At 41.8% G+C, this 26721-nt stretch overlaps 1 protein-coding gene across 5 annotated transcripts in view; it reads right to left on the bottom strand.

Moving 5' to 3' along the window:
- cenpt (centromere protein T) overlaps nucleotides 1-25492 on the bottom strand; it is a 62400-nt gene extending 36908 nt beyond the window's left edge. For 2 of the 5 annotated variants that reach the window (XM_073069900.1, XM_073069904.1), the window contains exons 1-7: nucleotides 25410-25492; nucleotides 24173-24290; nucleotides 23943-24062; nucleotides 22931-23057; nucleotides 11748-11889; nucleotides 4112-4205; nucleotides 341-435 (exon numbers count right to left, since the gene is read on the bottom strand). In XM_073069900.1, the coding sequence (XP_072926001.1) occupies nucleotides 341-435; nucleotides 4112-4205; nucleotides 11748-11889; nucleotides 22931-23057; nucleotides 23943-24043 (559 nt within the window). In that variant the 5' untranslated portion in view covers nucleotides 24044-24062; nucleotides 24173-24290; nucleotides 25410-25492. Of the gene's footprint in view, nucleotides 1-340; nucleotides 436-4111; nucleotides 4206-11747; nucleotides 11890-22930; nucleotides 23058-23942; nucleotides 24093-24172; nucleotides 24291-24904; nucleotides 24923-25081; nucleotides 25157-25409 lie in introns of those variants that run through there. The other 3 variants (XM_073069903.1, XM_073069902.1, XM_073069901.1) reach the window with 3 other exon arrangements.
- Between the last annotated feature and the right edge of the window lie 1229 nt (nucleotides 25493-26721).

Here is a 26721-nt window from a genome sequence, read left to right as displayed (position 1 = left end):
GTAATCTTAGTTCATCCAAGCAGAAATCTCACGTTCAACAAATGTCCTTTTCATCCACACTAGCTAAAAGGTAATGGGGGAGTGGAATAGACTTAGTATGCAAAATAAATATGACAAGTAAAATTTATGCAACAACATAATTTAACCTGCTTGTGTTTAAGCCTGTGCTATACTAAGCCATTGGCTTTACTGTTAGTTGTAAAGTCCAGGATCAGAATACAATAAACTGAAAAGGGCATCAACAATGTCTAAGAATACAAATATGCATGAGAGAAGCAAAGCATCTTGTAATCAAATATTTGAGGAAAAAAACTGGTGATCTCAACCAGCCCAGTAATACCTGTTGTATTATCGAGTTTCGTTTGGAGCTTACGGTTGGCAGGCAAATTCTGTTCTACTGTATCCTTTGCTGGCGAACTTAAATTAAAGCTGTCACTATCAATGAAGCAAAGCAATCATTTAAAACAATACATTGTGACGATCATTTGTATATACATTTAACCAGCCTATAAACACCAGTTGGTCTGAAATCCATTTAATAGCTCAGTTTGAGTGTGCAAGACTGAGTACAATTCCCCGTAATTTTGCTCTGTACTCATCCATGGAGGTTAGTAGGGGCTGGTTCCTTGGGGTTTCTAGTATACCTGACCTAACATCCTTTAAATATCCCATATGTATAAATCAGTATAACTTAAACACCTTGACCCAATGAGAAATGAAGCATCACTGAACCTCATTGCACGGTATGTGGCAGGTCATGTGCCCTCAGGGGAATAACATTGCTTTACAAGTGAAGAGAACCAAGTAGAACTTAAAGTACAACTTCTAAATTGAAGAACTAATTTCAATGAGGTAAGAGATGATTTGTTAGAGGACATATTCTAACAAATTCATTCAATTTTTCAAAGAAGTCACAAAATGTATTGTGGTTAATGTTGTCTACATGAACATTTCCCATAAGGCTTACATGGGAAATAGGTCAAAAAAGTTAGATCACATTGGATAGATACAGCAAAGGATGATAATGGAGGATTTTTTTATTATTGTGATTGGTAGTGTATAACAGAGATTAGTGCTAAGACTATTTATTATATATGTTAACAATTTGGATATGAACTTTGGAGGCAAGTTTTCAAATGACATGAAAATCAGGAATATCTATGCTAGCAAGGAGGAGTCAAAAGATACAGGACCATGCATATTTTTTAGCAAGATAGCCAGAGCAATAGCAGATAGAACTTTATCCTGCTAAGTGCATGGTGATACATTTTGAATATAGAACAGTACAGGCACTTCAGCCCACAGGAGGAATCAGAATCAGGTTTATTTCCACCCGCATGTGTTATGAAATTTGTTAACTTAGCAACAGCAGTTCAATGCAATACATAATTATAGAAGAAAAAAGATAATAATAATAACAAATAAGTAAACTACAGAATATGTATATTGAATAGATTAAAAATCATGCAAAAAACAGAAATAATATATATTAAAAAAGTGAGGTAGTGTTCACGGGTTCAATGCCCATTTAGGAATCGGATGGCAAAGAGGACTAATAAGAGTAAAATATGCACAATAAATAATAGAGCCTTGGAAAAGAAATATTTTGGGTATAGCATAGGTATATTCCTAAAGGGAAAAGGAAAGAGGAACCCTAATCAAGAGTTCCCTAGACAAAATTAGGGTATGGTATATTTCACATGAAAAATACAAATGAAGCTGAGAAGCAATTCATAAAAAAAGTTAACTATATGAGAAAATGATTGAAGTAAAAGAGAACTCAGATTTCTTTAAAAAAAAGACACATCAATATTAAATGTGAGATGCTTTACCGTAGCAGTGACCCAGGTTCAATTCCCACTGCCATATGCAAGGATTTTGTACACTCTCCCTGTGACCGGGTAGGTTTCCTCCCTCAGTCCAAAGATGTACCAGTTGGTAGGTTAATTGGTCATTGTAAATTGTCCCATGATTAGACTAAATTTAAATCAGGTGGTTGCTGGGCCGTCAGCTCGAAGGGCTGGAAGGATCTATTCCATGCTGTATCTCAATAAATAAATTAAAAAGACTGGGCCCAGGTCAATGTTAAGGTAGTGAACTAAAGGAAGAATGAAATACTAACACCTTATATTTTTATAATAAGGATGTTGCCAAAATCTCAGTGGAGATAGTAAAGAAAATATTAGAGGTGAAAATTAAAGGGGCTTGTGCTTAAGTAAATATGCCATGGTGTGGATGTGATGCATTGTAAGTTGCTGAAGCAAGCAGGGCTACTGATTGGATAAATGCTTGTCATCATCTTCCGATCCATTGTGGATGCAAGGGAGGTGTCAAAGGGTTGACTGGAAATGATGAATGTAACACACCTGTTTCAAAGCGACCCAAGGACAAATCTGGAAACTAAAAGCCAATTAGTTTAAAACCAGTGGGGCAAAGGTTTTAGAAACAATTATCAGATGGAAAGAATAAAAGATACTTGATAAAGAAGATCCAGAACAGATTTATTAAAGACAAAATGTGTTTGATTTTGGTGCGGCAGGAGAAACAAGGGCCTCCCCTTTAGGTACGTGAGTTGATAAGTCTGGAATTGGAGGTCTGGAGTTCAGAGTCCTGTCATTGGCAAGTCCAGAGAGAGGACTAATGTTTGGGGTCCCATCACTGGAGAGTACTGTGGTTGCTACCAAAGATCGAATCCGAAGGTCAATCAGAAGTCCAGAAGCCAAGTCCCAATGGCCAAAGCATTGGATCTCCAAATCACCTTGGGAAATCGGAGGCCCACTATCTGCAAGTCCATGAGTCCACTAGAGGCTTGAAACCCAGATGCACACTGTCCTGGGGTTGTAAGATTGTCTGTACGCATGAGTGAATGGGTAGTTAGGAAGGAGGAAAAGGGCTTGTTTCCCTGTTGTTGTTTTGTTGCTGCAAAACAGTGTGGACATGCTATGTTGGCTCTGGAATGCCCCCAGCACATCCTTAGGTTAAATTGACTGTTAACACAAATGACGCATTTCACAGTAAGTTTCAATGTCCATGTGATGAATAAATAAATAAATCTAAATCTGACTAATCAGTGATTTTTTTTATAACAGATAAGGTTAATGAAGAGAAAACAGACGTCACCCATATTGATTTTCAAAAGGCATATCACAAGACCCACACAAAACACTGGAATGCAAGGGTCACTGGCAACACAGATAAAACTCTGGTAGTGCTGCAGCAATGAGCTCTTTTTCAGATGAGGGGATGGTGATCTCCAGTGATCAGTACTTTGGTGTGGGTGTATACAAAGAATTGCTTGATTTACAGATGAAATAAAAGTTACAGGCAAGGTGAACAAACTTCAAGATGGCAAACATAAGCTGGTAGAGGTGTTAGATACATTTTGGATGAAATATTAAAACAAGACAATATTGCTTAAACTATAGTTTCAAAGGGTTAGCAGGATAAATATGTGTAAAAACTCCTGAAAGTTGCAAAATACGTTGAGCAAACAGTCAAGTTTGTAGGATAGAAGCAGAGAGTACAAAACAAGTCCTGTTATGTCTAACCTTTATACAGAGCAGGCTGAGCCACAACTGAGGTACTGTTTCAAACTCTGGTCACCAAACTCAAGATCTAAAAAGTTCTACAGTGGGGGGGGAAGGGATGTTGAGAAAAGATTTATGTAAATAATTCAAAGAAATAGGAATTGTATCTACAAGGAGATACAATTAGACTGGAGAAACTGTCAAAAAAAAGCTAAAAGAAATTTCATACAAGTATACAAGATCATGATAGATTCAGAAGGGGTGAACAGAGAACTGTTTCCAGCGGTAGACGGTTCAAGGGCCAAGAACGTAAATTTGAAGAGATGAAGAAAGAAAATTAGATAGGCATTTGAGAGAAAATAATTCACATAGAACATATACCTACAAGGAAAGGATAGGAGATTGAGGGATTATTAGACTGTGATTATTAGCATGCATCTCAATGGACCTAATTGCCCCTTTTGGTGCCTTCCCTGATTCAATTTTTTTTTGTAGAAAACAACATATACTGCCTTGAGGAAATGTCTTTTAGAGAAATTCTATAAAAGTCAATATCAGGAGTTATGTGTAAGTACTTTGTATACCTGTTAGATTGCACTTTAGTCTTGGTTTGAGATTTCTTTTCCACAGGCTTTTTCATTTTAAAATTCGAAACGTTAATCAAAGAGGATTCCAGCTCTATTTAAGAAAGCAACACAGTTTAAAAATGAACAATCTTAGTCCTAATAATACAATGAAAAGATCTGTACACAACTAAAATTAGTAATAGTTAACTGATCTTCAAATGATAGTGTAGTTAATATAACTAACATATAACCAAGGATCACTGGCAACATCGTGGTTGGTTAATACCAGAATTATTATTTACCCAAGCTAATGCACTGTATTTGACAAGTCGTTAAAATATGTTACTCCTGATCCTGAGTTATCTGGTGGCCTTTGTTGGAAGGCGTATCACTATGGATATCAATTCAGGTCTAGTTGATACTTCGCTGTTGTTTAACACAAAAGGTCTGAATATCAAACAGGAGTGAGCAAAGCAACATTGGAAGGCATCTTGGAGACCACTGAAATTGACAATGTTTTTGTCTCATAACTTACTAATAACTGCCTATGCATCGAATGTTGGTAGAAATGTAGCACTGTGTATTGCACTCATTTTGTTTTCTTTTTAAATGGCAATCCCAGCAGCTTTTAGATACTGCCAGTATTTAAAATGTCAAAATCACTAAGGAAACAAGATAAATTGGTCTCAAATAATCAGCATTACTCTCCATTTTCCACTGACCGATAAGCACTCAACCCAAGTTGAAAGTCTCCAAAGAAGCCTCTTCAACCCTGATATTTACCCCTAAAGAACAAAGCCTCCGGTGAACTGCCATGAGTAACTCAATGGATAGGCTTATAAAAAGTCTTGCTTTCAAAAGGCCACATTCCAGATGTGGCCAAACCAGAGTTTTACAAACTTGCAACACAACCTCTTGACTTTTGAACTCAATGCCTCAATTAATGAAAGCAAGCATTCCATCAGCCTTCTTATTGAGTTGTGCAGCCCCTTTCAAGAAACTATGAACTTGGATCAGAAACACTGTTAAACATCTTGCCCTTAACAGAGTACTGTCACCTTGCATTTACCCTACCAAGGTGCAACAGCTCACATTTATCTGAGTTAAATTCCACCTGCCATTTCTCTATCTATATATGCAACTGATCAATATTGTGCTTCATTCTTTGCCAGTTTTCTACACTATCCACAACTCCACCAATCTTGGTATTATCTCCAGACTTACTAACCCACCCATCCAGGTCATTTATATCTATCACAAATAGTAGAGGTCTCAGTACAGATTGCTGCAGAACACTAATTACAGACCTCTAGCGAATGTCCCTATAACCTCTACCCTATGTCTTTTATGAGCAAGCCAATTCTGAATCCAAACAGCCAACTTGCCATGGACCCCGATGCATCTTAATCTGCTGGATTAGCCTCCCATGAGGGACTTTGTCAAATGTCTTACTAAAATCCAGGTTGACAATATCCTCTTCCTTACTCTCATCAATCTCTCTCGTCACCTTGTCAAAAAATTCAATCAAAAAACATGACATGCCCCTCACAAAGCCATGCTGGTTCTTCTCAATTAGGCCATGGGTTTCCAAATGCTCATATATCCTACCCCCAAGAACATTCTCCAGCAGTTTCCCTAGAATAGACATGAGACTCACTAGTCTATAGTTCCAAGAATTTTCTCTGGTTCCCTTGTTAAATAGAGGTACAATATTAGCCACTTGCCAGACCTCCAAGACCTTGCCTATGGTTAGTGACAACACAAAGATACTGGTCAAGACCAGCAATCTCATCTCCTGCCTCCTTCTTAATCTGGGGTAAATCCCATCAAGCCATGGCAACTTATCCACCTTAACACTTTTTAGGAGACCCAACACTTCCTCCTCCTTGATCTCTAAATTTCTCACATATTTACTGTGTACACTCAACACTCAATGTTCTCCACGTCCTTTTCCTTGGTAAATACTGAAGCAAAGTACTCATTAAGTACCTCACTCATATTCTCCACATTCAAGCAAATGTACCTTGCTTATCCTTGAGTGGTTCCACCTTCTTCCTAGTTATCCTCTTGCTCCTCATGTTTGTATAGAGTGCCTTGGGATTCACTTTAATCCAACTTGCCAAGGACTTTTCACGGCACCTCCTGGTTTTCCTAATTCCCTTCAGGCTTCTTTATACTCCTCATGGGGTTTATTTGATCCTAACTTCTGCAGCTTTACATACCTTTCCTTTTCCTTCTTGACTAAATTCATCACCTCTCTGGACATCCAAGGTTCTCTTATCTTTCCTTCTAATAGAAACATACCTTTCCTGTACTCTGTGCAGTAAGGAGAGGTTGACTGACAGGATATACAGGGAAGTAGTCACATCAAAGGTACAGAACACAGGTAATTGGGAGACTGTTGAAAGGAGTAAGGTGGGATAGGCAGCCAGTGTAGAGTACCTCTGTTGTCATTCCCTTCAACAACAGGTATCTCACTTTGGATATTTTTGGGAGAATGGCCTAGCAGATGAAAACCACAGTGGTCAGGTCTCTGGCACTGAGCCTGCCTCTTTGGCTCAGTAGGGAAGGAGGGAAAAGAGCAGAGCTGTTGTGAAAGAAGATTCATTGGTTAAGGGAAGAGAAAGAAAGTTCTGTGGATGAGAACAAGATTCCTGAATGGTATGTCACCTTCTGGGTGCCAAGGTTAGGGACATCTTGGATCAAGTCCACAGCATTCTTAAGGAGGAGGGTGAGCAGCCCTGGTTCGCATCAGTACCAATAACAAAGATAAGAGGAGTAATGAGGTCCTGCAAAAGGAGCTCAAGGAGTTAGGTGCCAAGTTAAAGGTTAGGACCTCTAGGGTTGTGATCTCACGATTGCTACCTGTGTTAAGTGCTAGTGAGGCCAGAAACAGGAAAATCATAGAGTTAAACAGGTGGCTAAGGAGATGGTACTTCAGACTTATGGATCATTGGGCTCTCTTCTTGGAAAGGTGGGACCTATACAGATGGGACAGGTTGCACCTGAACTGGAGAGGGACTAATATTGTAGTGGGAATGTTTACTAGTGCTGAATGGGGGGGGGGGGGGGGCGGCGGTTTAACTGGAGTTGTAGGAGGTTGGGAACCAGATTGCCAGTACAGAAAGCAGAGTGGTTATAGAGAAAGATGTTGGGATATTGTTAAGCCTACATACAAAGTCAGGAATCAAAAGGTTAAGCATGGTGGGATTAATGTTCTGAGCTGAGTATATTTCAATGCAAGGAGATTTATAGGAAAAGCCGCGAGCTTAGTGCATGCTTAGCACATGGAATTGTACCATTGTGACACTTGGCTGCAGGAGGGGCAGGACTGGCTGCTCAATGTTCCAGCTTCTGTTGTTCTCAGACAAGACAGAGCAAGAAGGATTAAAGGGTAGTGTTATCGATCAGGGAAAATGTCAGGACAGTATTCAGATAGAACAGACTGGAAAGATCATCTAGAGAGATTTTATGGGTAGAACTGAAGAATAAGAAAGTTATGATACATTAATGGCATTATATTATAGACCACCCAACATTCTGCAGGATCCAGAAGAACAAATTTGTAGGGAGATCACAAACTGTTGTGAGAAACATAAGTTTGTGATAGGTGATTTTAACTTTCCACATATTGATTGGGAATATGTAGAATATTGATACTGTAAATGGGCTGGATGGAAAGAGTTGGTCAAATGCATTCAGGAAAGTTTCCTTAATCACTACGTTAAAGTCCCAACTAGACAGAGCAGGTGACAGAAGTTTGTGTAGAGGAACACTTTGCATCTAGAGACCATAATGCCATTAGTTTCAAAGTAACTATGGAAAAGGATAGGTCATGTTCTCAGGTTGAAATTCTAAAATTGAAGAATGGCCAATTTTGATGCCACGAGAAAGAATCTGGCAAATGTGGATTGGGACAGGCGGTTTTCTGGCAAAGGTGTACTTGGTAAGCGGGAGGCTTTCAAAATGAAATTTTGAGTGTGCAGAGTTTGTGTGTTCCTGTCAGAATAAAATGCAAAGGTAAAAGATTTAGGGAACCTTGGTTTTCAAGAGATATTGAGGCAGTGGCTAAGGAAAAAGAGGTACATAGCAGGTTTAGGCAAGTAGGAACAAATAAAGTACTTGAAGAGTATATAAAATGCAAGAGAACACTTAAGGAGAAAACCAGGAGGGCTAGAAGGCGGCATGAGGTTGCTCTCGCAGACAAGGTGAAGGAGAATCCTAAGGGCTTCTACAGATATATTAAGAGCAATAGGATAGCAAGGGACAAAATTGGTTCTCTGGAAGATGAGAGTGGTAATCTATGAATGAGATGGGAGAGATCTTCTTGATGATGGATTTTTCATATCTATATTTACTTGGGAGTTGGACAGTCTATTGAAGTGAAGCAAAGCAACAGCAAGGTCATGGACCTTTTCCAGATTACGGAGGAGGAGGTGTTTGCTGTCTTAAGGCAAATCAGGGTGGATAAATACCTAGGACCTGACAAGGTGTTCCCTTAGACCATGTGAGAAGCTGGTGCAGAAATTGCAGGGGTATTTTAACAGAGATATTTAAAACATTGTTTGCCATGGGTAAGGTGCTGGAGAACTGGAAGATAGCTAATGTTGTTCTGCTGTTTAAGAAAGGCTATAAGAATAAACCATGAAATTATAGGCCAGTGAGCCTGACATCTGTAGTGGGAAAGTTATTGGAAGGTGTTGTGAGGGATTGGATACAAGTTTTTTTTAAGAGAGAGACTGATTAGGGATAATCAACATAACTTTGTGCATGGTTGGTCATGTCTAAACAATCTTAGAGTTTTTCAAGGAAGTTACCAGGAAAGTTGAAGGCAAGGCAGTGGATGTTGCCTACATGGACTTTAGCAAGGTCTTTGACAAGATCCCACTTGTTGATCAAGAAGGCTCAGTCGCTTGGCATTCAGGATGAGGTAGTAAATTTGATTATACATTAGCTTTGCGGGAGAGCCAGAGACAGATAGTAGGTGATTACCTCTTTGACTGGAGGCCTGTGACTAATGGTGTGCTGCAGGGATCAGTTCTGGGTCAATTGCTGTTTGTCATCTATATCAACGATACAGATAATAGTGTGTTAAACTGCATCAGCAAATTTGCTGATGACACCAAGATTTGGGGTGTAGCAGACTGCAAGTATGACTATCAAAGCTTGCAGCAGAATCTGAAACAGCTGGAAAAATGGGCTGAAAAATAGCATATAGAATTTAATGCAGACTTTGGGAGGACTAACCAGGGTAGGGCTTGCACAGTGAATGGTAGGGCACTGAGGAGTGCAGTAGAACAGAGGGATCTGGGAATACAGACCCATAATTCTGTGGAAGTGGTGTCATAGGTAGAAAGGGTCATAAAGAAAACTTTTGCCAAAAATCAATGTATTGAGTGCAGGAGTTGGGATTTTAATTTGAAATTGTATAAGACATTGGTGTGGCCTAATTTGGAGTATTGAGTGCTGCTTTGGTCACCTACCTTCAGGAAAGATGTAAACGAGGTTGAAAGAGTACAGAGAAAATTTACAAAGATGCTGCTGGGAAATGAGGACCTGATTTATAGGGAAAGGTTGAACAGGTTAGAACTTCATTCCCTAGAACGTAGAAGATTGAGGAGATATTTGATAGAGGTATACAAAATTATGAAGGGTATAAATAGGGTAAACGCAAGCAGGCTTTTTCCACTGAAACTGGGTGATTCCACAACTAGAGGTCACGGGTTAAAGGAGAAAGGTGAAATGTTTAGAGGAACATGAGAGGGAACTTTTTCCACTCCAAGGGTGGTGAGTGTGTGGAACGAGCTGCATAATCAGTGTCATAATCATAGAAAAGTGCAGCTCAGAAACAGGCCCTATGGCCCATCTAGTCAGTGCTGAACCACTTTAACTACCTACTCCCATTGTCCTGCACCAGGACTATACCCCTACATTGAATGCACCTATCCAAACATCTGTTAAACATTGAAATCAAGCTCGCATGCACCACTTGCGCTGGCAGCTCATTCCACATTCTCACCACCCTCTGAGTGAAGAAGTTCCCTTGAACTTTTCACCTTTCACCCTCAACCCATGTCTATGTCTATCCAAATAATCATATATCCAGTCCCTTAGAATACCTTCCAATAACTTTCCCACTGCAGATGTCAAGCTTACCGGCCTGTAATTTCCTGGCTTATGGTGGTTGCAGGTTCAATTTCAACATTTAAGAGAAATTTGGACAGTTACATGAATGGGAGGGGTATGAAGGACTATGGTCCAGGTTGACGGGATTAGGCAGATTAATGGTTCGGCAGGACGAGATGGGCTTCAATGTTCTGTGACTCAATATGACAATAAGCAAGTCTCTTTGGATATGAAACTTCTCACCCTACTTCAAAATCTCAAGTATTCAAATTTCCTTCGAGTTGAGATATTGCTTTACTAAGGACTAGATGCCAGTGAAAAGAATAGAACCTTTGTTTTGAAACTAAAGAGGAATCCAATGAGACAGATCAATTAAAAATAAATGATCTGATTATCATATGTCTAATTACTTCAGATCACACAATGATTGTTACTTGACCAAAACTGGTACCCAGGAAATGAGCATTCAGGTGGATGGAGTACCACCTGAGTGAGCTACTTTGCCCTAAGAGGCATTAAGCTTCTTTAGTGTGCTGGAGCTGCACTAATCCAGAAGAGTCAAGCATTCTATCACAAGTCTGACTTGCAATTTGTAAATGGTAGAAAAGCTCTTGGGCATCAACAGGAAATCACTCACCCAGGACACCCAAACTCTGCCCAGTTCTTGGGGCTGCAGTATCTATCTAGCTGATCGAGTTGAGGTACTAGTAAAATGGTGACACCTCAAATTCTGATAGTGGAGGAGTAAGCACAGGTTATGCCACTGAATATCAATGGGGAATGAGTAGAGATGGTTACTGATTGGCACATTTAGACAGCATGATTATTATTTATTGATTATCAGCCGCAACGTTAATTTGGTAGGAGTTGCAAAGGGAATTGAACATTTTCCAATCATTAAACAACCCAGAGCCGGTGGAGGCAAAATGGCCTCCTGTGTCATTATAAGTCTAAGATAATTATTTTAATTCAGTAGAATTTGTACTTGGGTTTCCAGATTGTTAATGCAGGCTGTGGATTTACAATTCAGTAATCTAACTACTGTACTACCACCACAGCAATTGTACATTGCGCCATCAAACAGCCCAACATCTGACCTAATGATGACAAGAATTCAATTAATAAAACGGCTCCCAGATGCCTGAGGAACTCCTATGGCTGGAATGATTTACTTCCAACAACTATATTCTCTAGTGCAAAGTTCCTTTATCCAATTACTTGATACCTTTCCTCTTTGATGACCATCGACAGGTTTTACCAAGGCTGCTTGATACCCCATCAGAAACAGACATTCTCACTTCAATTCTGTCATTCAGCAGTCTGGTATGTGCTTTTATCTTAGAATTTTGGCAGCCTATTCATGGATTTGCCTCTATAGAATTTGCATTAGTGATAAAGAGCGAACTGACAAAAATTATCTCCCAAAGTGAATGCTATTAAATTGAAATACAGGCTTGTAGGTTTCAGTCTGTAGCTTGATCATTTTATCACAGCCATTTTATAGTAAAAACATCTTGTTGCTACTCACCACTCCGCATGAATTTCTTTAGCAGTATTCTTGGTGTGTAATTATCGAGGTTCTCCTGAGGAAATACTTCTAAATGCTTTGTTTTCCTCCAAGCTGATGAATTCTTTCTAGTTGAACGCTGTACGGATGATCCAGCTGTTGCCTTTTGACCAAAAAGTTAGAGTTATTAAGAAATACATTTTATAAACATGAGAAATTCTGCAAATTCTGGAAATCCAAAGAAATGCATGCACAAAATACTGGAAAAATTCATGAAGTCCAGCATCAATGGAAATGAATAAACAATTGGCAATTCAGGCCAAGACCCTTCATCAGGACTGGAAAGGAAGAGGGAAGATGCAAGAATAAAAAGCTGGTGGGAGGGTAAGGAGGATATCCAAAGATGATATGTGAAGCCAGGTAGACAGGAAAGATAACGGGCTGGAGAGGAGAGTGGACCACAGGAGAAAGGGAAGGGTCCTAGCGGGAGGTGATAGACAGACAAGGTCAGAATGGGGAATACATAGTTTAGCACCTGTCAAAGGCTTCCTCAGTTATCTGAGATCATAGAACTTCACCAGCCTATTCACACATCTCCGATACAGCAGAGCAGTGGAAAAAAGGTAAAAGATAACCTTAAGAAAAAATTAGGTACTTGTTTAACACCTCCCTAATTTCACAAAAGCTTGTAGGATTTTAATCTCATCTTCATGAATTTGTCACGTCATTGCACAACAGTTTTTTTTTTACAGATCTTTGATGCTGAGGCACTAAAGAGTGCTTCTTGCAATACTTTGCCCATTAGGAACAAACAATTGATCCTACCTATTGAGGACTAGCAGGCTTTGACATTCTGAAAAGACTACTGAAGGTTAACCTATGAATCAAGGATATAACCATATTCATTTCAAAGAGAGAATGAAATAAATGGCTATTTAGGACAAGAATGGCAAATATTACCCCCATTCTTTTGTTAGCATTTTAGCAGTCATCTACCAGCTGATCACTAATGTGGATGCAAACAATTCAAATTAGACATTAATTTATAAAGTGTTTTCACATGGAAGAAACCCACCCACCCCATTTCCCAACAATAAACCCAAAACTTTAGAATGTCACCAATAGCTGCTGAATATAAACTGGCATTGTTAAAAATTCACTGTCAGGATCTGAACATTGCCAGAAAGATAAACATTCATTGCCCATTCCTAAGTGTCCTTAAGCCACATTCTTCAATCCCTTGAGGTCTCTGGGAAAAGGTATACCTGATGCTGTTGCACAGGCAGTCTCAAGTTTTAGGCACAGTGATGAGAACAGACGAACATTCTGGACCAGCTGGAAAAATGTAGACAAGTGTGAGGTGTGCACTTTGGCAAGACACATCAGTGAATAGTAGGGTACTAAGGTACACGTTAGAACCAGAGGATCTGGGAATAATTCCTTGAGAGTGTAGTCACAAGTAGATGGAGTCATGAAGAATGCATTTGGCACACTGGCTTTCATAAGTCAGAGCACTGAGTACAGGAGGTGGGATGTTATGTTGAACTTATCTAAATTTGTCAAATTTGCAGTATTCTGTGCAGTTACTTACTTACAGGACAGAAATCAAAAAGCTTAAAAGAGTGCAGAGAAAATTTACAAAGATGGTGCCAGGACCCAAATTATGAGTAAAGTTTAAATATATTAGGACTTTATTCCCTGGAGCACAGAAGTATGAGGGGAAACCATAGAACACTACAGCACAGTACAGGCCCTTCAGCCCTCCATGTTGTGCCGACCCATATAATCCTTAAAAAAAAGTACTAAACCCACACTACCCCATAACCCTCTATTTTTCTTTCATCCATGTGCCTGTCCAAGAGGCTCTTAAATACCCCTAATGTTTTAGCCTCCACCCTCATCCCTGGCAAGTCATTCCAGGCACTCACAACCCTCTGTGTAAAAAAAACTTACCCCTGATGTCTCTCCTAAACTTCCCTCCCTTAATTTTGTATATATGCCCTCTGGTGTTTGCTATTGGTGCCCTGGGAAACAGGTACTGACTATCCACCCTATCTATGCCTCTCATAATCTTGTAGACCTCTATCAAGTCCCCTCTCATTCTTCTACGCTCCAAAGAGAAAAGTCCCAGCTCTGCTAACCTTGCTTCATATGACTTGTTCTCCAAACCAGGCAACATCCTGGTAAATCTTCTCTGCACCCTCTCCATAGCTTCCACATCCTTCCTATAATGAGGTGACCAGAACTGAACACAATACTCTAAGTGCGGTCTCACCAGAGATTTGTAGAGTTGCAACATGACCTCTTTACTCTTGAACTCAATCCCCGTTAATGAAGCCTAGCATCCCATAGGCCTTCTTAACTACCATATCAACCTGCGCAGCGACCTTGAGGGATGTATGGATTTGAACCCCAAGGTCCCTTTGTTCATCCACACTCTTAAGTAACTGACCATTAATCCTGTACTCAGTCTTCTGGTTTGTCCTTCCAAAATACATCACCTCACACTTATCCGGATTGAACTCCATCTGCCATTCTTCTGCCCAACTCTGCAGCCTGTCTATATCCTCTTGTAACCTTCGACAACCTGCAGCTCCATCCACAACTCCTCCAATCTTCGTGTCATCCGCAAACTTACTCACCCATCCTTCCGCCTCTATATGCAGGTCATTTATAAAAATCACAAACAGCTGGGGTCCCAGGACAGATCCCTGCAGCATTCCACTAGTCACCGACCTCCAGGCAGAATACTTTCCTTCCACAACTACACCCTGCTTTCTTCCTTTAAGCCAATTTTTTATCCAACCAGCCAAGGTTCCACTTATCCCATGCCTCATGACTTTCTGGATGAGTCTCTCGTGAGGGACCATGTCAAATGCCTTGCTAAAGTCCATGTAGACCACATCCACTGCCCTACTCTCATCAATTTCTTTTGTTACCTCTTCAAAAAACTCAATCAGGCTCGTGAGGTACGATCTTCCCTTCACAAAGCCATGTTGACTATTCATGAGTAGACTGTACTTCTCCAAATGCTCATAGATCCTATCCTTAAGAATCCTTTCCAGTAGTTTGCAGACCACCGACGTAAGACTCACCGGTCTATAGTTCCCAGGTTTAAGCCCTATTACCTTTTTTAAACAACAGAACTACATTTGCCTTTCTCCAGTCCTCCCGCACTTCCCCTGTAGCCAAAGAGGATTCAAAGATCATAGCTAATGCTCCTGCGATCTCTTCTCTCAATTCCCACAACAACCTGGGGTGTATCATATCCTGCCCTGGGGATTTATCAATCTTAATGTTTTTAAGAAGATCCAGCACTTCTTCTTCCTTAATCTCCACACTGTCCAGCACACAGGCCGGCTCTACTTCGACCTCATCCTGATCAAGATCCTTTTCACTTGTGAATACTGAAGCAAAGTATTCATTTAGGACTGCCCCAACCTCCTCCGCCTCCAGGCACATGTTGCCCTCTTTATCCTTTAGCGGTCCCACCTTTGTTCTCGTCATCCTCCTGTTCTTCACATACGCATAGAACGCCTTGGGGTTCTCCTTAATCCTACACGTCAAGGCCTTCTCATGCCCCCTTTGAGCTCTCCTATGTCCTTTCTTTAGCTCCTTCCTGGCTACCCTATATTTCTCATGAGCCTCTCCTACTTCCTGCTTCTTATATCTAACATATGCTTCCTTTTTCCTCTTGACGAGTTGCCTCGCGTGTTTCGTCAGCCACGGTTCCCTTTTCCTACTACGTAATTTTTCCTTGCCTCAGTGGGACAGACCTATCCTGAACCCAGCTCAAGTGGTCCGAAAACTTCTCCCACATTACTTCTGTGCTTTCCCCTTTGGACATTTGTTTCCAATTTACTCTCGCTAGTTCCTGCCTCATCCCTTCAAAGTTAGCCCTTCCCCAGTTAAGCACTTTACCATTTCGTCTGATTTTATCCCTTTCCATAGCTATGCTGAATCTAAGGGAGTTGTGGTCACTCTCACCAAAATGCTCCCCCACCAAGAGGTCTGTCACCTGACCAGGTTCATTACCCAGAACTAGATCCAGTATAGCCTCTCCTCTCGTCGGCCGGTCCACATACTGTGTCAGGAATCCTTCTTGAACACACCTGACAAATTCAGCCCCATCTATCCCCCTTGCACTCAGGTGCCAGTCAACATGAGGGAAGTTGAAATCACCCATAACTACCACCCTGTATTTTGTGCACCATTCTAAAATCTGCCTGCTTATCTGCTCCTCGGTGTCCCAAGGGTTATTTGGGGGCCTATAGACTACTCGCAGCACAGTGATTGATCCCTTCCTATTTCTGACTTCCACCCAGACCGACTCAGTAGACACTCCCTCTGCAGAATCTTCCCTTTCTATAGCCGTGATACTATCCCTGACCAGCAATGCCACTCCCTCCCCCCTTTTCTACCTCCCATCCTATTCCTTTTAAAACAACTGAACCTCGGGACCAGCATCATCCAATCCTGCCCTTCCTCCAACCAAGTTTCAGTAACGGCCACAACATCGTAGTTCCATGTACTAATCCATGCTCTAAGTTCATCCTCCTTATTCCTAATACTCCTAGCATTGAAATAGACACATTTCAACCCCTTTAACTGGCTCCAATTATGTTTCGTCCCGTCTGTCCTTCCTCATCATGCCCTTGTCCTTCTACCTTAATTCCTGCACTCACATTCTGATTCCCACCCCCCTGCCAAACTAGTTTAAACCCTCTCCAACAGCTCTATCAAACTGGCCCGCCAGGCTATTGGTCCCCCTGGGATTCAAGTGCAACCCATCCTTTTTGTACAGGTCACACCCGCCCCAAATCCAGAAATCTGAATCCCTGCCCCTGCTCCATCCCCTCAGCCACACTTTTCTCCTCCACCTCATTCTATTCCTATTCTCACTGTCGTGTGGCACAGGCAGTAATCCTGAGATTACTACATTTGAGGTCCTGCTTTTCAACTTCCTTCCTAACTCCCTGTAGTCTTCTTTCAGGACCTCTTCCCTTTTCCTACCTATGTCATTGGTACCAATATGTACCACGACCTCTGGCTGTTCTCCCTCCCACTGCAGGATATCTTGGACACAATCAGAAACATCCCGGACCCTGGCACCTGGGAGGCAAACTACTATCCGAGTTTCTTTCCTGTGTCCGCAGAATCGCCTGTCTGACCCCCTGACTATAGAGTCCCCTATTACTACTGCCTTCCTTTTCCTTTCCCTACCCTTCTGAGCCACAGGGCCAGACTCTGCCAGAGGCACAGCCACTGTGGCTTCCCCCAGGTAGGCTGTCCCCCCCCCCCCCCATCACCAAAAGTACTCAAACAGGAGTACTTATTGTCAAGGGGTACAGCCACAGGGGTACTCTCTAGTATCTGACTCTTCCCCTTCCCTCTCCTGACTGTGACCCATTTCTCTGTCCCCCTTGGCCCCGGAGCGACCACCTGCCTGTAACTCCTCTCTATCACCTCCTTGCTCTCCCATACCAGACGAAGGTCATCGAGCTGCATCTCCAGTTCCCTAACATGGTCCCTTAGGAGTTGCATCTCTATGCACTGGGTGCAGATGTGGCCATCCGGGACGCCGGGAGACTCCAGGACCTCCCACATCTGACACCGACCACAGAAAACCGGCCTCACACACATACTACTTCCTTCTGCAATCAACAACTGCCTCGCCTCGTCCCACTACTGCCGAAGCCCGTTGAGCCAAAGCCCTTTCACTCTGCTGCCTCTCACTCCACTGCCCACTGGATATATACTCCTTATAGAGTACAAAACTATGAGGAGTATAGATAGGGTAAATTGCTGCAGGCTTTTTTTCCACTAAGCTAAGGTGAAACCAAAATTAGGGCATAGGTTTAGGATGAAAGGAGAACTTAAGGGGGACCTTCTTCACTCAGCAAGAGGTCTAAATGTAGAACAAGCCATTTTGCTGCTTAAAACTGACGGAAACAACACCAATTGTGGTCCGAAGCGCCCACGTAGGCTACCTTGGAAGAAGCACAGATGCAGAGCAGGATTACAAGTGTTTTAAGTGTTTTACAAGGGTTTTAAGCTCCCAATACTTGTAACCCTGCTCAGAGACGTCAGTCTCTGCCTATACTCGGAGTAGAAGTACAGCAAAGTGATCAGACTTCCCGAAGTGAGGGTGTGGAATAGCGCAGTAGGCATTCTTGATGGTGGTGTAGCAATGGTCCAGTGTGTTGTTTCCTCTGGTGTTGCAAGTGATCTGTTGATGGTAGTTGCTTAGTGATTTTTTTTCAGACTGGCCAGGTTAAAATCTATAACTATGGTGAAGGTGTAAGGGTGCACTGTTTCATGCATGTTGATCCCATTGCTCAGATCATCTGTCTTGCTTGACATTGGCCTGAGGTGGAATGTACACTGCTACCAAAATGACCCCGGAGAACTCCTGTGATAGGTAAAAAGGACGACACTTAACTGCCAGATATTTCGAGTCTGGGGAGCAGCATTGGGACAGCACTGATATATTTGTGCACCAAGAAGAGTTGATCAAGAGGCATACTCCTCTATCTCTGCTTTTGAAAGACTCCATAGATCTAATCTGACAGTGTATAGTAAACCCGTCAATCTGAATTGCTGCATTCGGTATGGAAGGGGTTAACCAGGATTCCATGAAATGAAGGACACACATGGTCTTTCTGATTCAGCATCCTAGCTCTGAGTTCATCGATTTTATTCACCTGAGACTGTACGTTTGCCAGCAATTTGCCTATCACCACAATAGGTCAATGGTAGACACAATCTCAATGGCTTTCCACATGGCTTTAAACCACCTGGACAACACAAACACCGATGTCAACATGCTGTTCATTGACTACAGCTCAGCATTTAATACCATCATTCCCACAATCCTGATTGAGAAGTTGCAGAACCTGGGCCTCTGTACCTCTCTCTGCAATTGTATTCTTGACTTCCTAACAGGAAGACCACAATCTGTGCAGATTGGTGATAACATATCCTCCTCATTGACGATCAACACTGGTGCACCTCAGGGGTGTGTGCTTAGCCCACTGCTATACTCTCTATATAACCATGACTGTGTGGCCAGGCATAACTAAAATACCATCTATAAATTTGCTGATGGTACAACCATTATTGGTAGAATCTCAGGTGGTGACAAGAGGGTGTACAGGAGTGAGATACGCCAACTAGTGGAGTGGTGCTGCAGCAACAACCTTGCACTCAACATCAATAAGACGAAAGAGCTGATTGTGGACTTCAGCAAGGTTAGAGACAATAGGTGCAGAAGTAGACCATTCGGCCCTTCGAGCCTGCACCACCATTTTGAGATCATGGCTGATCAGCTACTATCAATACCCGGTTCCTGCCTTGTCCCCATATCCCTTGATTCCCCTATCCATAAGATACCTATCTAGCTCCTTCTTGAAAGCATCCAGAGAATTGGCCTCCACTGCCTTCCGAGGCAGTGCATTCCAGACCCCCACAACTCTCTGGGAGAAGAAGTTTTTCCTTAACTCTGTCCGATATGACCTACCCCTTATTCTCAAACCATGCCCTCTGGTACTGGACTCTCCCAGCATCTGGAACATATTTCCTGCCTCTATCTTGTCCAATCCCTTAATAATCTTATATGTTGCAATCAGATCCCCTCTCAATCTCCTTAATTCCAGCGTGTACAAGCCCAGTCTCTCTAACCTCTCTGCGTAAGACAGTCCTGACATCCCAGGAATTAACCTTGTGAATCTACGCTGCACTTCCTCTACAGCCAGGATGCCCTTCCTTAACCCTGGAGACCAAAACTGTACACAATACTCCAGGTGTGGTCTCACCAGGGCCCTGTACAAATGCAAGAGGATTTCCTTGCTCTTGTACTCAATTCCCTTTGTAATAAAGGCCAACATTCCATTAGCCTTCTTCACTGCCTGCTGCACTTGCTCATTCACCTTCAGTGACTGATGAACAAGGACTCCTAGATCTCTTTGTATTACTCCCTTACCTAACTCTACACCATTCAGATAATAATCTGCCTTCCTGTTCTTACTCCCAAAGTGGATAACCTCACACTTATTCACATTAAACGCCATCTGCCAAATATCTGCCCACTCACCCAGCCTATCCAAGTCACCCTGAATTCTCCTAACATCCTCATCACATGTCACACTGCCACCCAGCTTAGTATCATCAGCAAACTTGATGTTATTCTCAATGCCTTCATCTAAATCGTTGATGTAAATTGTAAACAGCTGTGGTCCCAATACCGAGCCCTGTGGCACCCCACTAGTCACCACCTGCCATTCTGAGAAACACCCATTCACCGCTACCCTTTGCTTTCTATCTGCCAACCAGTTTTCTGTCCATGTCAATGTCTTCCCCCCAATGCCATGAGCTTTGATTTTACCCACCAATCTCCTATGTGGGACCTTATCAAATGCCTTCTGAAAATCGAGGTACACTACATCCACTGGATCTCCCTTGTCTAACTTCCTGGTTACATCCTCGAAAAACTCCAATAGATTAGTCAAGCATGATTTACCCTTGGTAAATCCATGCTGGCTTGGCCCAATCCTATCACTGCTATCTAGATATGCCACTATTTCATCTTTAATACGAAGGATTAAAGATGAAAGATTATTCATCTTTAATAATAGGTTAAGACGAAGGAACACATACCAATCCTCATAGAGGGATCAGAAGTGGAGCGAGTGGACAGTTTCAAGTTCCTGGGTGTCAAGATCTCTGAGGATCTAACCTGGTCCCAACATATTGATGTAATTATAAAGAAGGCAAGACAGTGGAGAGTATTCACTGTCTGATATGGGGGGGTTGGTGGCTACTGCACAGGACTGAAAGAAGCTACAGAGAGTTGTAAATCTAATCAGCTCCATCTTGGGCACTAGCCTACAAAGTACCCAGGACATCTTTAGGGAGTGGTGTCTCAGAAAGGCTGCGTCCATTATTAAGGACCTCCAGCACCCAGGACATGCCCTCTTCTCACTGTTACCATCAGGTAGGTGATACAGAAGCCTGAAGGTACACACTCAGCGATTCAGGAACAGCTTCTTCCCTTCTGCCATCCAATTCCTAAATGCACATTGAACCCTTGGACACTACCCTCACTTTTTTTCCCCAATATATTTCTGTTTTTTGCATGATTTTAAATCTATTCAATATACGTATACTGTATAAAGTACACTGAATAAGATTTATTTATTTATTTATTGTTACTTTTCTCTCTCTGCTAGATTACGTCTTGCATTGACCTGCTGCTAAGTTAACAAATTTCACATCAATGCTGGTGATAATAAACCTGATTCTGATACTAGTGGGAGTAGTTGATGCAGGTTCAATTGCAACAGTTAAGAGAAACTTATATAGGTGTATGAACGTGAGAGTAAGGAGGGCTATAGATTGGTTGTGTGTAGATAGGACTAAGCAGAAAAACGGGTCAGAACGGACGACATGAGCTGATTTTTTGTGCTGTAATGGTCTGTAGCTAATATATTGCTGGAACAGAATAGTGCACGACTTTAAGGTACATCATAGGCACTGGTTCACCGACTAGTGACGTAGTGGCACCCGCACTGGCTTCGAGACGAGTGGTCCCGGGTTCAAATCAGGCCTGCTTCTTGCATGCTTTCCACCCGTGCTGGGTTGAGCATTAAGCTAGCAATGCAGCCTCGTAAAAAAACAGACAAAAATGCTAAAGATACACAAGGTTGCTGCCTGAAGTACCACAAGGCACGGAAAGGAACAACAATAGGCACTGGTGTTCCATGTCACCTGCTCAGCTTATCCTTCTTGTCTGCAATCACAAGTTGCAATATGCTAATAAAATACAACAGAGTGCAATTTCTAGACAGTACACTGTACAGTTGCTCTGCACCACCAGCAGAGGGAATGAAATTTTCGTGAGTTTGGAGTGCTGATCACACAGAGCGCTTTGCCTTGGTTGATGTCTGGCTTTTGCACAGCACTCATCCAAGCAGTGTATTCCATCATGCTCCCTCCCAATTTGTGCTTTGTAGCATCCACATAAAAAGACCCAAGAATGTCAGAGGCAAGTTACTCACTGCAGGATACTGGTCTCCGACAGTATTTGAACGTCGTCAGCTGAGAAGTCTAGTTGCATGTCTGATTAAAGCTGACCCCTCTTGGATATTGATAGTGGGAGAACACAGTTATGAAATGCCATTGAATATCAGAGAGGAATGTTTAAGTTGATGCTTTGTCTGGTATTTCTGTTTTGTGAATTACCAACTCATGGACGTTGTCTAGGTCTTGCTGCACACAGAACTGGCCACTTCATTTACTGATGCTGACAAATGGAATTTGCAACCATCAGCAAATATTCCCACTTTAGACCTTATGATAGAAGGATAATTGTTAATGAGGCACCTGAAGTTGACGGGGCCAAGGACACTGTTGTGAGGAAGTGCTGCCATTGGGCTAGGATAACTAACTTCTTATGACCATAAGCTTTATTGAGGGAGATCATGATTCCAGCTATTGGAATATTTTTCCTTTACTCTCCATTGACGTCAGTGTTACCAGAGTAGCCCGATATCACATCGTCAGATATTGCCTTGATAACAAAGGTAGTTCACTTCAAGAACTGAACTCAGACTAATGTCGGTACCAAGACTGATGGGCTGAGCTAGGTGTTGTGAATAAACTAGCGCCAGAGGAATTTTCATCTCTGCCTGATTTAAGTAAACGAAGCCCTCAAAATTGCTGCCGTCCTCCACTGTTTTCATCTCCTCTCTGAAGTGGGAACACTAAGCCAAAAAGAGTTCAGTACAAGTGATCCTGCATTACAGGGCTGGGTGTTCATTTCCAGAAGAGTCAATTCACAATTTTTCGTAACAGAAAGTCGTGTCATCTGTGTGTGTATAAAGAAATGCCAATTGAAAATGTGTGTTCTTTTGTTTACTTTTCTGCCCCAAATAAATCCTGAGAGCACAAATTTTATTCCATACCTCAAATTTTTGGGTAGCGATTTGTGAATTCTGCAAGAGTGAATTTAAATATACTGAACAACCACAAAACAGGGGCAACCCATATCTTGGTGTATCAATACACAGTGCCAGCCATCTCATAGGGAGACACTATCAAAACTTACAAAATGCTTCTCTAAGGATTGGCAGCTAACCACCACACAGCAGTAAAATGACAGTCATGTGTGTTAGGATTAAATATAAGGAAAATTATTTGTTACATACTGCAATTTGTTTCCGAGATTGTTGGACATTTGCTTTCATTTGACTACGGAGAATCATTTGCGGAGACTGCTGCATTGAGACGTCAGTGAACTTCATACGATCACCAATGCTTTTTCGTAAACTATATCTTAAGAGGAAAAAACACTTAGATCAGGTAGAAGTATTGTAGAGGTGTCAAATTTGTTAATCAAGCTGTCACTGGTTAAGATAGTTGCCAAGTCTTGCTGAAACAAGAGCTTGCCTCAGGATACTTGTTGAATATCCATGCATGATTTGATGGTGGTTCCTGAATAACGCATGAAAGACGAGTTAGATTGGTACAATAAAACATTTGTGTTACAATAATACATTAAAGACTTTCACAATTTGATAAACCACAATGCATCAGCAGCATTATCAAGAACAAGAGCAAGCTTCTAGTTCTCAGTCCGGTATTTCCGTTTTGTGAATTACAAGGTCATGGACGTTGTCTAGGTCTTGCTGCACACAGAATTGGCCACTTCATTGACACTGACAAGTAGAATTTGCAACCATCAGCAAATATTTCCACTTCTGACCTTATGATGAAAGGATAATTGTTAATGAGGCACCTGAAGATGACTGGGCCTAGGACACTGTTGTAAGGAAGTCCTACCATTGGGGGCTAGGATAACTAACTTCTTATGACCACAAGCTTTGTTGAGGGAGATCATGATTCCAGCTATTGGAATGTTTTTCCTTTACTCTCTATTGACTTCAGTGTTACCAAAGTAGCCTGATATCACATGTGGTCAAATATTGCCTTGATAACAAAGCAAACAGTCAGCTTCCGTAGCTGAAAATCACTGATTCAAAATCTTGCTCTGATTTACTAAATATTTTAATCAAACACTTTAGAATGCTCAGCCTTTCGTGTCACAAGTGTCATTTTTCAACTTAGTTAAAAAGTGGCACTATTATTTTACTTAGTATTTGAACCATAGTCCTGAGGACAGTAATTTGTAAGAAGAGAGAACTAAAATAATATACTAACCTCCGTTTTCCTGCACGTACTAAGCTCTGTGGAGCCTCTTCAGCAATTATACCCTTAATAAGAGTGCGCATTGTAACATCTTCAGGTAGAGAATCCATCATCTTGGTCAGAAATGTCTGTCTGTTTAGAAAATTGAACACAAGTACTTTTCTTTAGCGAGCCATCAGTTATTAATATGACAGAAATGGGACAAAATTTTGCTGTAGTTCAAGAGTATAATGGAAACTCACTGAATACTATGTATCAGCTCAGCTTTTCAGACCAATTGTTTCATTCACAGATATGGAAAATGCACTTTTAAAATTCTGTCATATTGTGTAACCTGATGTGGAGATTTTCTGGATCGTTCTGTAATAGAACACAAATGAAATCCATGTATACATCTCTATTAAATGTTATAGTTTGCTGCATCATCACGCTGTCTTAACAACTTGAAAAATAAAGCTGAAATTCCATGATTCTTCTCTTAGATTCTTCAGCGTTTATATTGCATAAATATATCAAATAACAAATAAAAAAGTAAACACACATAAACCCAGGGATTTTAAAAATACATGATACTTCCAGCTTTTATGATTATGCTGCGACCACTATTTATAAGTATTGGGTTAAAGCTATGTCCTCATAACTGGAAATTCTGATCACTCATTGATCTTTCACAGAAGTAAGGAACAGCAAACTGAAGCACATACGATATTTTTAATAAAATGCTCAAGTTGAACACTGAAAGGGAAGTGTACCATAAGCCTGCTGGTATGCAAAAAAAAAATAAACTAATAAGGTGAACCAAACACAACGGTATTAATAAAATATTTACTGACTTCAAATGGAAAGTACTTCGTTCCACGATTACCTCCAAAAGCGTAAATTTTGGCAGTAAACAGTACTGGACAAAAGATCGAAGTCAAGTTTGTTGTCATATGCACAAGTACACATACGCACAGATGCAAAGAAAATCTTACCTACAGCAGCATCACAAGCATATAGCATCATATAGACAGCATTCGGCTGCATATAAGCAAATTTATTTTACTAAGCCAACCAGCTACCATAAAAGATCCCGTGGTGCTATTTCAGAGTAAGGCGATTATCATGGATGTTCAGATCAATATTCTAGTCACATAGCAATATTTATTTACCTAAAAAAAGGGGGGCACTGTCACATTTTCGCACCGGGACACTACACAAAAACAGGTCGCTCTTTTTTCGGGTTTTGGTGCGGCCGGTGGGGAACGTGGTGCCCTACTCGGGTGTCACTAGAGCCGGGGGCAACCTGGTATCCCACAAGGGGTACCACAAGACAGGGGGCGATTGTCACCAGAGGTTGGGGGGGGGGAGAGGAACGAGTCAGCAGGGACGGGGTTAGGGAGTCGTTGCTAAGGAGCTAATGGAGTTGGTGTAGAGACGATGCCTGACGGTTGGGTTCTCAGCAGCCGTTACTCTCTTTCATTATAAAAGTTCATTCACCTTCGAAAGCGTCGGCTGATTTAAAAAAAACCGCTCAAATTCGTCCGCAGCCCGGACGGAACTGCTCCTTCCGACCTCTCCCGCGCCGGGATTTAACTAAATCTCGCGATGCCGCAGCAACGGGAAAACGGTTCGCCAACGGGTCTCTGCCTCGCAGTGGACCCTGGGACATGTAGTTCCTTGGCCGTGGCTCCTCATTCACTGAGCATGTCCCTAGGGATTTGTGAAAAGGAATAGAACGGTTGCTGGAAATGTGAAAGAAAAAGAGGCCGGGTCTGCGGAAAAAGAAACAACCCTCGACGTGTTATCAGTTTCGTGATGAAACGCTGCTCCTGTTTCTCCCTCACAGTGTGTTCTGTTGCGAGTATGTGAGGCGTACAATTTCGCTTAGTTTTGTTCCTTTTCGCACTTGGACTCATTTCTCCCTTCTGTTAGGGTACAACGCCACACCCGATTTTAAAATCTCTTCGGATGAAGATGGAGAGGTGGTGGAGCAAACAAGTTGAGCGCCCTGTGGTGCTCAAACAAACGAAGATGGATTTTGTGCCAGCAGAACATTTTTGACTTGGAAGAAAACATATGGATCGAAGAAAGTATGGAAGAGGAATTAATATTTGTCCACCACAAAACTATCGTTCATATGCACCACTTATTCAGTCTTGTTTATCCGCTTTAACATTCAAACAATTATCCAAACCAATTTCTCTCTGGCATCCGTTAGTCTCATGAGACCATGGATTTGCGCCTTGGAAGGTTTTTCCAGGGTGCAGGCCTGGGCAGGGTTGTATGGGAGACCAGCAGTTGCCCAAGCTGCAAGCCTTCCCCTCTCCATGCCACCGATGTTGTCCAAGGGAAGGGCACTAAGACCCATGCAGCTTGGCACCGGTGACATCGCAGAGCAATGTGTTGTTAAGTGCCTTGCTCAAGGACACAAACACGCTGCCTCAGCTGAGGCTCAAACTAGTGACCTACAGGTTACTAGTCCAATGCCTTGTCCACTAGGACACGCGCCAACACAAACCAATTTAAAATCAAATCAACATAATTCTAGAAATTAAGACTTTCACTAACAAGAGGAGAAATTGGAGTAAATCCCCTTAGTGAAAGACATGGATGGAAATGTACAGAATTGTGGCTGGCTTAGACTGGCTTTAAAAATGCAGTGATTAAGAAATAATTGTCCACATTGGTGATCAAGGCCCGGAGGAGACAGACTTAAAGCAATTAACACAAAATTTAGTTGTTGGCTTAATGGTAAAGTTACCTGACAAGGTCCTGGATTTGTGGTGCAGAGGTGTGAGCTCAAGTTCAC

This window comes from Hemitrygon akajei, chromosome 17 (genome assembly GCF_048418815.1).
Source record: "Hemitrygon akajei chromosome 17, sHemAka1.3, whole genome shotgun sequence".
Taxonomy (NCBI): Eukaryota; Metazoa; Chordata; class Chondrichthyes; order Myliobatiformes; family Dasyatidae; genus Hemitrygon; species Hemitrygon akajei.
The sequence above is the reverse complement of the archived record's forward strand: the minus strand, read 5'-3'. Positions and strand labels throughout refer to the sequence as shown.